Here is a 14,069-nt window from a genome sequence, read left to right on the forward strand (position 1 = left end):
CAGGAGGAAGACGGAGCGTTAGGCATGTTCGCCGCCTTGAGTTATTTATAAAAAAAATAAAGCGATTTTAAAAAGTCTTTAAAAAAAGGACAGACTCATACATATATCTCATATATACAGGAGGAGGCGCGGCCAGAGGAGACGCGGCGCTTCTTCCTCTGCCCCGCCCGCCAGGAGGAGGCGTGGCCAGAAGCGACGCGGCGCTTCTTCCTCTTTGCCCCGCCCGCCAGGAGGAGGCGTGGCCAGAGGAGACGTCGCGCTTCTTCCTCCTTGCCCCGCCCGCCAGGAGGAGGCGTGGCCAGAGGAGACGGAGGTTCCGCCATAGAGAGAGCGGAAGTAGATCCGGATTCTCTTGCAGGCGAGGAGGTGAGCGGCGGCGTTGTTGTTGACGAGGCGGGCTGGGGGTGGGAGGGGGCTGCTGGATCTCTGTGGGAGCTTCCCCCGACCCCCTCCATCTCCCCTTAGCCCAGCACCGGCTTTCCCCTGCGCGTCTGGGGTTCAGAGAGAGACTGCCTCGGCACATGGAGGCTCTACGGCGCTTCCCATCGGGAGGGCGGGTCAGAAGCCCGCGGCGTTCTTGATTCCGTCCTGCGGTCTCCGTTCCCAGGAGGAAGAGTCTTGGACGCTCGTCCCCACCGCCAGCCAGAAAGCGAGAAGTCGTTTATCCTCTTTCATGCCCCTAACCTGAAAGCTGCCATTCCCAAATTGGGGAGGCGATGGGAGTGTAGACTGAAAACAATGTGGAGTCCTTGGGGTTCTCTGAGCTTGGCTGTTTTCTTGCAAATGTTTCCTTACCTATTACCTTACTTTATTATTATTGTTTACTTACTTATTATTACCTAGATGTTACCTAGCCGGGTAACGAAACGTTTGCAAGAAAACAGCCAAGCTCAGAGAACCCCAAGGCCTCCACAGTTCAACCCACATTCGCTCCTATTGAAAAAAATGCCAGGTGTCCCAAGGCCTTTAATCAGAGTCCGACCTCAGGTGGAGCAGCTCCTCTGGCCTTTTCCTGCCGTGAATGCAGGAAAGGAATATAAAATACGGTATGGTTGCAGCCTAAATTCCCTTTTGCCTGATCAGCCGCAGGTTTACTTTCTGAGACTAGCTCCAATTGGGTTTGCGGGGCTTTGTTTTTACATTGTGTGAACTGCCATTTGCAGTGCTGCCTGAACTTGGTTAGCCTTGACAAGAGTCACTATCAAATAATCCACTGTAAAACCATGCTTGTTTAAAGCTTAGCTAATCACGGTTTGCTGTGTTCAGACTATATAATAAGCTCTGCTTACTGGAAACAGAAATTATTTCAGATTTCTTGTGGATGTATTCGAGGTGGGAAAAAAGCTTGTTTAAAGAGTTGTGGTCCCCTAATCTCCAACTTAAATTGTTTTTCTCCACCAGAGTTCTGTATTGGAAGATTCTACTCCTGACGTCATAGTTTCTCCTGGACCCCCATTCTATATTCTGAGGTCTAGTTCACATGATGTGCTAGAACATATATGCTTGCTTTTGGCTGAGCTTCTGTGAGTACAGCCATTATGACTTATAGCTTAGTGTGTTACACACACCCAGTACGTTGCAGTTTATTCAACTAAATATGTAGCTTGTTCAGTTTTGCCTTAGGATGATGCAAATCCATCCATAATTGTCTCTGCCATATACTGTAATCTGTTACTAGTAAATCCCACAGCGGCTGTGTTTGCACAGGACTCTTACCCATTGTGGTGTTAACAAACCATGATTTACTAAATCCAATAGCCTGGATTTGCAAAATTTTAGCTTAGCATGCTGTGTGAACTCACACCACTGTCTCTTGTGTTCAGAAGCTATAGTTGGTAAAACGCCCAGACAAGGAACCTGTTGAATGTTCATTTAATAATCTACATTCTCCCCGCTCCCTATAATATCTAGGAATCATGATTTCCGAAGGTGGCTCCTTCGTAAAGGGCATGGTGCTTGGAGGAATCTGCTGCATCTTGGTTACCCTTCTGGGACATATTAAGATGGGTCACAATACAAAATCTCACGAGCATCGACACCTCCAAGCCCCCAAAAAGGAGGACATTCTCAACCTCTCTGAAGACAAGCGCCTGGAGCTGACGCAGAGCATCCGTGTCTACTGCATCATCCTTGTCAAACCGAAGGATCTGGGACACTGGGCAGCTGTGAAAGAAACCTGGAGCAAGCATTGCGACAAGGCCGAATTCTACAGTTCTGAGAACATCAAAGTCTTCGACTCGGTTGTGCTCAACACGGATAACATGTGGACAATGATGCGCAAAGCGTACAAACATGCATATGAGAATTATAGAGACAACTACAACTGGTACTTCCTCGCCCACCCCAGCACCTTTGCCATTATTGAAAACCTAAAGTACTTCTTGCTGAAGCAAGACCCCTCTCAGCCATTTTACACAGGCCAGACCGAGACTTCAGGAGATCTGCAGTATGTGAACGGTGGGGGAGGAATCGTCTTGAGTGTTGAGTCATTGCGGCGACTGTACAGAGTTTTTGAGGATCCAGATAAGTGTCCTGAACGCGGGGGCATGATTTGGAAACTTTCAGAAGATAAACAGTTAGCAATATGCTTAAAATACACTGGGGTGCATGCTGAAAATGCAGAAGATTCTGAAAAAAAAGATGTTTTCAACACCAAGTCAGTGGGCACTCTGATTAAAGAAGCAATGGGTAATCACGCACAGGAGGTGGTGGAAGGTTGCTGTTCAGATATGGCCATCACATTCAGTGGCCTGCAGCCTAATCACATGCATGTAATGATGTACGGTGTCTACAGACTCAGAGCATACGGCCATACTTTCAACGATGCCTTAGCTTTCCTACCTCCTCCAGGCTCGGATAATGACTGAAGAGGGTGGCACAAAACTTGCCCTCAACACACGTCGTCTTAACATGTAGTGTCCCTTGGCAAACAGCATGTATTCAGGGTGGTTCAAAATTTGCATTTATTAGTATTGGTGTTAGCTCCTTTTTTTGCACAATCTGGTTTTGTAATCTTTACCGGGGGGAAAAGGGGAGGGGGCCCTCTTTTTAAAACTGACAAACCCTTTTATACAAATGTGAATGTCATCTCAAAAAAAAAAAAAAAGTTTGAAGATTTCTTTGTTGACAATTGCGTAGCGGGTATGTAAATATTTAAAATCAAAATTAATCTACTGTAAATTAAATCTATTTTTGCAGTTGGGGGGGATTCTGTGTCTTCTGTTTTTTAATTCAGCCTTCCTGAACCTGTTGTGTTTCAGGTATGCTTGGCTAACCACCCCTCATTCTTTTTCAGCATTTGTGGCAAGGGAATAATAGCTACTGTAGTTCAACGTATTTGGACAATACCATCTTGGAGAAGGCTGCTTTAGAGCATTAAACTGAGATAGAAAAGGCAATATATTCTATTAAAATGATGCTGTTCCCTTGATTAGGAAGGTTGGTCTCATTTTGAAAAACCTTGCTGTAAATAGTCATGGTTGTCATCTGGCTGTCAGCTTTTATCTAGAATTGCTTCCTATTTTACAGTTGGCTTCTCTAATCACACTAATCATAACGTGGTTTAGTTTTAGCATAGCATGTTATGTAAACCTAGTCACTGCACTAGGTCAACCATGATTTTTGGCTTAGTGCAAGCACAGGTAGTCCCCAGTTAAAGAACACCCACTTTAAGGATGATGCACAGTTAAGAAGAGAGCCTATTATAGCAAAATTCAAGTTAAATATGCAATGGTTCAAGTTAATTACACAATACTACTCATACAGTATTATACAATAATACTGTTCCGGCTTATGTACAAATTTGACTTGACAGACCTTAGGGATGGACCTCTTTCTTAAACTGGGGGCTACTTGTAAACTCATTCATTGTGACTTATTTAGCAAGCCAAAACAGGCTTTAGGATGATGTGAAAACCTAGCTTAAGTGAATCTTAAAATCTGGAACATGTCTACTAAAGCCTTTTTCTTTTGGATAGTAACTATAAGCTATATTACTTCTGAACTTCCTAATCTTTTCTGTCCGGGCAACAAATATAGGATTGAATAAATTTCAAGCATCACTTCTATGCTGCAGTAAACATTTTTTTTAGAAAGGACCATATTAATATTGAAAAATCTTTTAATCTGATGCAGTTGGGGTAATATGCGATATGGAGTCTTAGGGACGTCATTGTTTTGCTCTCAAATTATTGTGGCAGCTTTCCAATTTCTTTTGACAATTTTCAGACCTGACTTTGCAAGGAAGGTCTGCAATTCATTCTATCTCTAAAAATGGGTTTCAACCTTTCACTCAGGAATGATTTGGCCTCCTGAAATTCTGGCTCCCAATTGTTAAGATGACAGATAGAATCTTTACCTTGATCTAATGTTCTGTTTGCTGCTACTAGCAAGACAACAGTGTCTGAATATGGAAAAATATTCTGATTCCCTTGGCCAACAACTTTATAAATACCCTACTGGAGTTCTCGGCAAAGAACTGGGGATTTTATTATTTTTATGCACAAAGTGCTTTCAACCAATAGAAAGTACAGTTTGGAAGTAACTTAAATGAGATACACATTTCTACAACACTTCAAGAGCAAATTAACCTCACTGTAAAAGTCCCCTATTGTAGGGGAGATGGGCGGGGGAGAAATCCAATAAATAAATAAAATATTTTCCAATGCAGACATTTTACTCAAAAGACAGTGCATTCTTTTTTAAAGAAATTGACATCATCCTAGCAACAACTTTTTAACTTTTTTTTTTTTCCTGTTTGCAGTTCAAATTGAGAAGTTGCTTTAGTGCTAAGTTGCTGTCTGCTTTTATTCAACTTGCTCAGACAGTACTCAAGAGTTTTGGGGGGGGGGTGCTTTCATTCCTCTAGAAAGACAGGTGAATTCTGGACAACTATCTGGTACTATTCTACTGTATTTGGGAATGCAGCCTCTGAAAGTTAGCTCATGGGGAGAACTTCCAGCTCTACCCTATCAAGGCACATTAGTGTTATCTAGAAGAGTTACTCTCACAAGAGAAAGATACTACGCAGCCTGTTACTATAACTGCATCTCTGAGACAAAGCGGGCGACACTGCAAGTGATGAATTTCTTTTAAGCGGATGGCATACAGCCACCATTTCTGTACACCACTTGCTCATCAACAGAGAAGAAGATAGAACTGTTTATCCTAAATCTCCCCTTCTCAGCTTATAATCACTGAAGCCATCTCACCTTTTGTTTTCTAAAATCAGCTGAAATATATTTATTTTAAAAAGCTAACAGGACTTCAGCATTCACTTGATTTATTTAGCATAGCCACGGAACAAAATAAATTTGTACATTCAGGTACACATTTAAAAACAGAATTACAGAGTAGTCCACGCTGGCAGGAAGCAAGTCACATACTTCCTGCTGTTTTCACTTGTATGTCTTCATGTGCCAAAGGCCATCATTTAAATAGTGAATATTTTCAATGCCAATCCCTTTGTTGACTTTCTCTCTGAGGAAGGGAGAGGTGGAAAAAACAAGGAGAGATCAGTTTTCTGCTCTGGCTAACAGGTTCTTAGAATGTAAATGGGCAGAAGCTATTCCCCAAATTAGGATGTGTTTATAACCAACAGATGAAAGCTAAATTGAGAAGACTTTGTGCCTTCCTCTGGTACATTAATCAGCCTACTGATCTTGGCATTAGAAAAATCCTGGACTTCTTTTCAACCTTTTTAAAAAATATATGCAAGTACTGAAGAGAAGAAGAAAAAAGTTTAATAATGTCCCCCAATCACCCCATGTCACTTGCCCTTTTCAAAGCTCACAAAGGCAGGAACCACAGTCCATCTAGGCCAGGGTTTTACAACCTTAGCGACTTCCAGATTGGTGGACTTCAACTCCCAGAATTCCCCAGCAGGCAGTTAAATCAACATTCCTCACGTAGCATTCTCTAGACATTATTTCAGCTCCCCTTCTCCCTAGCCAGGATGATGGTGATGAAAGTCCATCCTATCTGGGCAAAGCTACCATCTCAGAACCTTTAAATAATGCAAAGTACTAACTATATTTTATTTCCTTGGTGGTAGAGCTGAGAGATCCTTTTGGGGCCAGTGAGTGTATTTGAGAGCATACCCTGAGCACCCCCACAGAACTTTTTTTTTTTAATTAGTACACTGACTTAGTCCTAGGTGAGACCTTCTGGCATTCTTGTAAATAAAGGCAACACTAAAACGGGATGTCCAATTTTTGTTCCCTGGAAGGCTAGTCAAAGGCTAAGTGAGTGAGGCCACAGACCACTCTGAGTGGAGGGTTCAGTTTTACAGGCTAAAATAAAATCTGTCAGTGTGTGCATGGCTTAAAGCACCCACTTTAAAGCTTCCCAAACCACCCAGAGTTGGCCCCATCCATTCCAAAGGGTCACAAAAAGAATAGCGACAGCAGCAGGTTAGGTTTCTTCTTTAAATCAGTATCAATTTTTATACAGCTGTAATACAATAGTTAGTTTATATGTAATACTACAAACTAAGAGCCAGTGTTTTTGAAGAAAGTCTAATTGCAACATTTTTAAGTGTAATAAATATATTTTTAAAAAATTTAAGAGGATGGTCACAGCCACCTGTAGCCTCCAGGGCACCCTTGCTACATCCTTACACTAAAGGCTGGTGTTATGCAGTGCCAAATCTACAAACTTGACCAGAAACTGAGGGGGACGATGGTGAGGCAGTCTTTCCCTATCAGCTGTGCCCTCAAATCTAATACCGCGAATGCTGCTTTTTCTTTTAGGTTACTTGTTTGCCTTTGGTTTGCTAGTGAAAGAGGAGCCACAGATTTCTCACCACAGCCTCCTGTGGCTAATTCCTTATCTAGAAAGCCACACAGTGCAGCAGTGAAAGGATCAACAGGCTTCAAGTCTATCCATCTCTCAGGTTCATTGGACGGCTCTGGGCCACCAAGTTCAGAAAAGTATTGGGAGGATAAAATGAAGATGAGGGAGAGAAAACAGCTGCTTTCTTATGCTCTTAAGAAGGGAGTCGGAATAAAAATACATTAAGTAGGACAAATCGTTATAGCAATAACGTTTCTCTGGACTCCAGGCCAACCTTGACAGATAGACCCTTACTTGTTACCTATTCAAACTGTCTGGAGAACATGCCATCTGCAAAAACTGGCAGATTCAGTTTAGAAGAAGTCTGAAGAGTTTAGTTCTTTGCAGTGTTAACTCCTCATTGGATATGGGAGAACAATGTTAAAGAGGAATGAGATTTTCCTTTTAAAAGTAAGACTCACATATCATCTGCTGATATCTTCATGACTCCAACGCATAGTGCATGTTGCTTTCCTTCTGCCATTATTGCCTGTAACAGTCTGCTAAGGAAAATATCTTGTATGTAGTAATTTAAAATCATTACATCAGCAGGTAAACTACTAACAGGAAGAAACAGTCATCAAAATTAAATCTCTAGCAGGCTAAAGCAAATCACACTTGATTCACTGACTCCCATTCACATATTACATTAAGCAAAAAAAGTCCAAATAAGCTATATTAGTGCTTATCACAATATGAGACTGCAGTGTCTCTCACGCATGGCATTTTTTTCACTGGTCTTTGGGATAGGTTACCAGTGAGAGCTATATCCAGTCCCCCTCCTAACTGCTTACTTTTGGCACTACGGTCTTAGTCCACTGGGCCCTTTTCAATTGTCAGCTAATCAGCAATTGCCTATCCTGAAAAAGCTATCACCAAACTGAACTACAAACACTAAATATTCAGGGAAACTAAGTCACTGTTAGAAGACAAGGCAGACCGCTACAAAAAAAGTCATAGACACTCATGGGCATTATGCCTACGTTATGATAAACTAGTTCACATTCATCCCTAATTCTTACAATGACATTAGAGAGGTATCTAGCAGCCGCAAAATAAGAATTTCCAAATGCTGCCTTGAAATCAAAGCACTTAAGAAAACATTATTTTAAATATAACCGTAAGTTTCAGCAAATAGTTAAGAAGGCTCTCTGTGATAGTTTCGATTCCTTATTTCCAAGGCTGGTAATCCATCAAATTAATGATCCAAGCTGCTTTAAGTTCTATCACGTTCTGAAAACAGCCATTGTGACCAATAGACGGTGCCTATCCAAGGATACCACAATCGTATCAGCAGCAGCAGGATAAAGTTTAGCTCCTGGAGACGTCAGGCCAGGACACATTATATTTGCTCCACTAAGTACAAATTTAATGGCTCCTTTATCAACTTGTTGATGTGGTAGAATGAATGGATCTACAGAGTGGAAAAAAGTTAATAGAGTAGATACAGCAGCAACTGGGTTTAATAGAGTATCAGAACATCTAAAACATTGTTCATTTAGCTTACACCAGCAGGCAACTCCTTTCCAGATACATGAAGTGGGAAAGAAAAACTAGATCCCTAACAACTTCTCTAATCTTTCTCGTAGGCCTTCAAAACACAACATTCCAAAACTTCCTTCTGAATGGTGTTCTGATTAGGGAGATATTTAATGCACTTAAAAAATATCAGTCCATCTTGAAGAAATCTACATCCAGCTATGCCGCTTTTCAATTTGATTTTTTTTTCCTTCAAAAGGAGCTTCCTGGATTAACAAAATAAAATTGTAAACCCAGTTGCCAAAAAGCAGGCCCTGCCCCCCACAATCCATCAGCCAAAATGGAACAGCCCATTTTGAAGCATAGGTGAATAATTCCAGGAAAAAAATTCCTAGTAGAATGCTAACACAGAGAAATTCATGCTGAAAAGTCACCCTCTTAAGCCTTTCAGACAGAAGAATATAAAGAATGGTCTCTCCTGGTGACTTGGAACAGTCAGTATGGAATTAAGACATGTTCAGAATACCCTGGCCTTAAACTGTATGGGGCTTTGAAGATTAAGTATTATATTCTTTTTGCCCAGTTTAAAATTCCTTCCATTTTGCTCCAATGGTCTTGCTGATTTTGAATTTCTCTGTGCTTATTTAATGTATAAACATACTAAAGTCATACTGAAAGATAGGCAATTTGTCAGTCCTGTGTATATGGAAAACAAGGAATGAGCTGCTTACAACGGAATAAAAGAGTTAAAGAACAGCAAATGGGAACAGACCAGCGGCACAAAAACAAAAACCTCTGGATGAATCTTGCTTTTCTAGACCAGAACATTTTTACATATATATTTACATACCCCTGCATGTGAGAGAGAGAAAAAAGCTAGAAAGATTGAAGTTAATAAAATACAGATGGGAGGGAAACAAAAGACAAAATGTGTAAATTCAGAATGGGATGAACAGAAAATAAAGAAGAAAAGATCATAACCAGAACAGCATAATGCCTTTTGTCTCTTAAGACCAAAAAAATCAGACAATTCAGGTTGATATAGGAAAAATGTCAGATTGCGCAGTGGAAAGAGGCGCACTGCATGGAGAGAGCAAAAAAATACTGCAGAGAATGTACATACATATTACACTCTTTCTATAGTATATTGGCTGCCCAGTTCTGTTCTTCTACTAAACACTTGTGAATTTCTTTTCAATATAACAAATTAAACATGTAAGTTTTATTAGTCTCAGATTTGTCCATCTTTTGATTTCTGTCCAATCCACAACCATTTTTCCCCCAAAATACTTACATTTATGTAGTAACCTCAGTGTGGGATAAAAGGGCCCTTCCCTTTGTCTGAAGAACAGCAGTTCACCATTTACCGTGAGAATTTCTATATGTTCATGACTGAAATATACCAAATAAAAACTTGTGATGTTTTTTAATAAGAAGTGTTTCTAATACCATTTAGAATATTCATGAAAGAGAAAAATTTATATCTTTCAAATTGTGCATCTAATCATCTGGATAAGAGACAAAACAGCTCTCCAGGATTAGTGTTCCCATTAAATATGAATATCCTGGTAGCCTCCAGAAGTTTAAATATCTTGGAAATATTTAGGCGTTTGACTGAAAACAGTTTGACTAGCACAATGGCAGTTTATTTAGTTTAGGAACTCACACCCAAATATTAACAATACAAAAAAACAATGTGAAGAACCAGGAGGAAAGAATGAACTTACCATCGTACTATCTTAACAGGGTCTTTCTTTGGCATAATTTGATTTAGCCATGGTTCAATACCCGGAAACTGATCTATCAGTTGATTCTTAATGCCTTTAATAACAGATGTTTTCAACTGGATGCAGTTTGATACATTCTCTTTTTCATCAAATCTGACAAACGAATAATATAATGTTAGAAACAGCCTTTGGTCCACAATTCCTTACTTCCTCATCCATTTATAATGTGTTTATGCATATATTTCTTGGCCAACAAAACTGCAGTGACTAGTCCAGGCCAGGAGGCAACACTGACTCGAAAGCACACAAAAAAAACCCATCTATTTTTCTCACACTATTCTTTGGATATATCCGTTCAGGACTCCAGGGGTACATCGCAAAGACAAATATATTAAAATGAGGTATTCTGGATTTCCCCAAGATTTGTACACCTGCAGTCCCCAACGTCCCCAAACTTACGGCCGTGTGAACCCAACATATCTGGGGAAGCAAACTGGAGGGGGGTGGCCTATGCTATTTTGAACTCCTTAGAAGGGTCGAAAACGGGCAGCAGTGCTATCAAGGGAAGTGATAAAGAGTTTGTTTCCTGTATGGATGTGGCTCCCCCCCCCACCCCGCTTTCAACCAACTTCCAGGAACCTGCATCGCCCAGGGAGTTGGGTGGCATATAAACTTAATATATCATTATCATTCGAAGCCAGTGAGTTGTATTATTATTACTGCTATTATTATTGCTATTATTATTGCTATTTAACGAAGCCAGTGAGGCGCCCTCCACGCGTCTGGGCCTACCCCTCCCCTCGCAGCCGGGCGGGCCGCGATGATGGGAGCTGTAGTCCCCGCCGTCTGGGCGGCCCTCCCAGGTCCCCCGCGCCGCGCTCTCGCCCGCCTTCCCCCGGAGCTCCTTCCCGCGCGCCTCCCCACTCACTTCTTGAACATCCTGGGGCGACGGGGCGCTGGTCCCCGCGAGACCGGGCGGAGCGAGGGCTGGGGCGGGTGGGGACTGGCACCCCGGGCTCCCGCGTCGTCCCTCCTCGCGCGCTCACGCAAGGCCTCCCGGCCCTTCCTTCTCTTCTGCCCCCACCGGATAGGGAACGCGGGGGTGCTTTACGGCTGTCGCAAACCGCCTGCGCCGAGCGAACGCAGCGCCCGACCTCGGAAAGGGCGAGTCCCGTGCGCCTCGAAACTACCATTCCCGGCAGGCCGCGCGCCATGGAAGGCTGAGCAGGCGCCTCAGGCCGGAGCGGCCGTTACTATGGAGACGCATCGAGCTAGGCCTCCTCTGCTTGTCCCTGTCTAAAGGGCTTCTGCGAAAAAAATGGAGAAATAAATGGACTGGGCTTTAAACATATATTCCCAGCATGCCTTTGCGACCCATAGGTGTATACTGCCTCTCGACTTGATCCCCAATGTTCCTTTTAAGGTGCATCCAGTTTACCGGGCATCTGATAGGACAACTGGAATCTAAGTCCAAGCGCAGCTTTCATTAGAGAGACATTCAAATGGCCAGCTTACCCAGGACGATGGAGACTCGGTCCTTGGCTTTGGCCGCCCCCAAAGCCACCCATTCGCCATCAGTCACTGCAGGCGCTTTACAGACTGGAGGCATCCAACATACTAAATATAATTCACAAGGTTTTGACAGCACTGCGTCCACCCGGCCACTGTGGTTTGCAAGCTACAGTGGGCGGCAGAGTATTGCAGAACTCCAGACCAATTACGGCTTATTCAGGGATCTTTGGCTAAGCCATGGCTTAATGCACTGCGATATTAGTTGGTATCAATGGTACTAGCTGCTATTTGCTTCCATTTCCAAAGTTTTAATCTTTAAAGCCCTGATTAGGTTGGGACCTGGTTACCTAAGGCCAGAAGGCATTGACTTTAGCCCTGAAATCAGCCGTAAAGAACTTGTTTCTAGTCCCACTAATAAGTACATTTAGGTTTGTTGAGGATGCAAAGTTGATTAGTTATGTTCCCCCAGCTTATAAAACTATGAGATATTTGACTCTCCACTTTCTGGATCCCAAAAATATTTCTATTTCAATTTGGTGATTATGTTTTTCATAGAAAGATTGCTGGCTATGCTGATTTAATGCTATTTCTTTAGCTAGGAAACTATATATGCTTCCTTAAGTACCTGAAAGTTCACTGTATTCATGCTTTTTTCAGTCACATGCAGCTTTAGAAAAATTTCTTAGTTTTGGAAAAGTTACATGATACTCCACAAATAAATGTCAGGTCTGATGTAAGATCACTCATGACCACATAATACCTATTTATTACAAGTTGTAGTGTTTGTAGGTCTATGGCCCTTAATACTACAAAATATTAACACTAACACTGCAAAACTGTCTAAGATAAAGACATGTCTTTAATCCAGTGGATTGGACAAGGGTAACACAAAATATGATTCTACAATCCTTTGCAGAATTTACTTAACTCAATTAGAAATTAGAAATAAATTGATAAATGGTAATGGGGAAAAAATCAATATTCCAACCACTGTTAGATTTCTGAACATTACAATTTAATGGATTTTTCTTAGCTGTTGATAATCAAATTATGCCACTATCTCATGCCCCCCGCCTACCATCATTAAAGAATCTGATTATCTTTATGCATTCTGCCAGAACCTTGAGGGTTACTTTTAATTCCAAGTTCAGTTTTACCTACTACACTTCAAACAATTTCTATACACAGATCTGAGATATATTTGAATGCACTGATGAAAAGATGATATAGGATAAAGCATAGGTAGCATCATCAGTGCTAATGAGTGTGGAGTTTGCTCCCTGTTTATAAACTGAAGAAGTTACCTAGTCAGGTAACAAAATGTCTGGAAGTAAACAACCAAGCTCAGAGAACACCAACGACGCCATAGTTCAGCCTTGAGCTATACAGATTCTCTTCTATTAGTAAAATATATCTATTTGTTATATAAGACTGCAGGGAATAGTTTCACAGGAAGATCCACTCTCTTAGATACCAGCACCTGAATGCTGGTAATCACAATTATAAAATGTAATATAATTCCTTTTTAAACTGGGGAAAGTTGTTAAGTAGTAGCAAAAATCTAGTCAAAAGTTAGATTATCACTGTTGCATAAGATTATTGTTTTTATCTCCATCGTAAGAAAAAGGTGCTCACAAGGATGGATAAGTCAATAAATAATATTAGTAAAAATATTCATAGTTGACTTTGCAACTTTTATTTTAAAAAGAATGTTTTGAATACACAAGTCCTAGAAACTTCAAAACCAACACAGATGAAATTAGACTAGCTGGTATATTTAAAAGAATAAAAATATAATTAGAAAAAAAATTAAAGAAAACTGAAATCAGAAGAATACATATCCCTTAATTAAGAAAAAATATATACATAAAGAACATCACATGACGAAGAAATTCATTCCAGTCAATTAGATGAAGGATTAGCAAAATTAGTAGACAGGACAGACTCCAAAGACAAAATGTAGTTTTTATTTATTGACAGTATATATACACTACCTTCCAGACCATACTTTCACATGCTGAAAACTGAGTAAATCAAAACTTCAGTACATAGAATAATTTGAAGAATGGGCACTTTTTAATTTATACCCTCCATTTCTGCTCTAGTAAGCACACAGAACATCAAGAAAAGGCAGGTTAAAACATTTACCTTGTTAAAAGACTGAAGAACAAAAAGTCTATCTTGAAACTGATCTGAGTTTGTGAAAACTGAAACCATCTTATTTCCACATAAAAACAGATCAAAGAGTAGTCAAAAAGGCAACGCTTCTAGAACCCTAAAGATCAGGGGCTAATATTAAACTGCACTTTAAAAGAAAAAAGAATCCACGGGCGCGCCAGTGTGGATTTTAAACACCGCGCAAGGCGTAAATTGGGAATTATCGTCCTTCCCGATTACTATCGGCATCAAAAGGCCCGTCACTTTCGCTTTCTCTGGCTGTTCTCCCAAAACGGAATTCGCTGGAGCGGCTTTCGCAGATCTTTTTACCGAAAGGGCTGCCGTTCAGTTTCGGCGAGCTGG

The 14,069-nt window shown here is 41.1% G+C and overlaps 2 protein-coding genes across 5 annotated transcripts; one reads left to right on the forward strand and one right to left on the reverse strand.

Annotated features, from left to right (window-relative positions):
* Positions 1-291: 291 nt before the first annotated feature.
* C1GALT1C1 (C1GALT1 specific chaperone 1) lies at positions 292-3,202 on the forward strand. 4 transcript variants are annotated; one of them, XM_025171824.2, is made up of 3 exons: positions 292-366; positions 1,402-1,523; positions 1,912-3,202. In XM_025171824.2, exon 3 carries the CDS (start codon positions 1,917-1,919, stop codon positions 2,865-2,867), a length of 951 nt encoding a protein of 316 aa, XP_025027592.1. In that variant the 5' UTR covers positions 292-366; positions 1,402-1,523; positions 1,912-1,916; the 3' UTR covers positions 2,868-3,202. The 4 variants fall into 4 exon arrangements, with proteins under 4 accessions (XP_025027592.1, XP_007436246.1, XP_088007876.1 ...); XM_088151750.1 differs by having other exon boundaries at positions 310-366; positions 1,402-1,469; XM_088151748.1 differs by lacking the exon at positions 292-366 and adding an exon at positions 863-1,046.
* A 2,062-nt stretch (positions 3,203-5,264) lies between these two features.
* Positions 5,265-11,197, reverse strand: MCTS1 (MCTS1 re-initiation and release factor). The gene is made up of 6 exons (XM_088151751.1): positions 10,966-11,197; positions 10,038-10,190; positions 9,605-9,702; positions 8,112-8,245; positions 7,254-7,321; positions 5,265-5,478 (listed from the first exon to the last, which is right to left on the reverse strand). The coding sequence occupies exons 1-6, from the start codon at positions 10,974-10,976 to the stop codon at positions 5,397-5,399; spliced, it is 546 nt and encodes a 181-aa protein (XP_088007877.1). The 5' UTR covers positions 10,977-11,197; the 3' UTR covers positions 5,265-5,396.
* Positions 11,198-14,069: the final 2,872 nt, after the last annotated feature.

The sequence above is a fragment of the Python bivittatus genome, unplaced genomic scaffold (assembly GCF_059951505.1).
Source record: "Python bivittatus isolate LINGU-HERP-01145 unplaced genomic scaffold, Pbiv_v1 ctg000670_np1212, whole genome shotgun sequence".
Lineage (NCBI taxonomy): Eukaryota > Metazoa > Chordata > Lepidosauria > Squamata > Pythonidae > Python > Python bivittatus.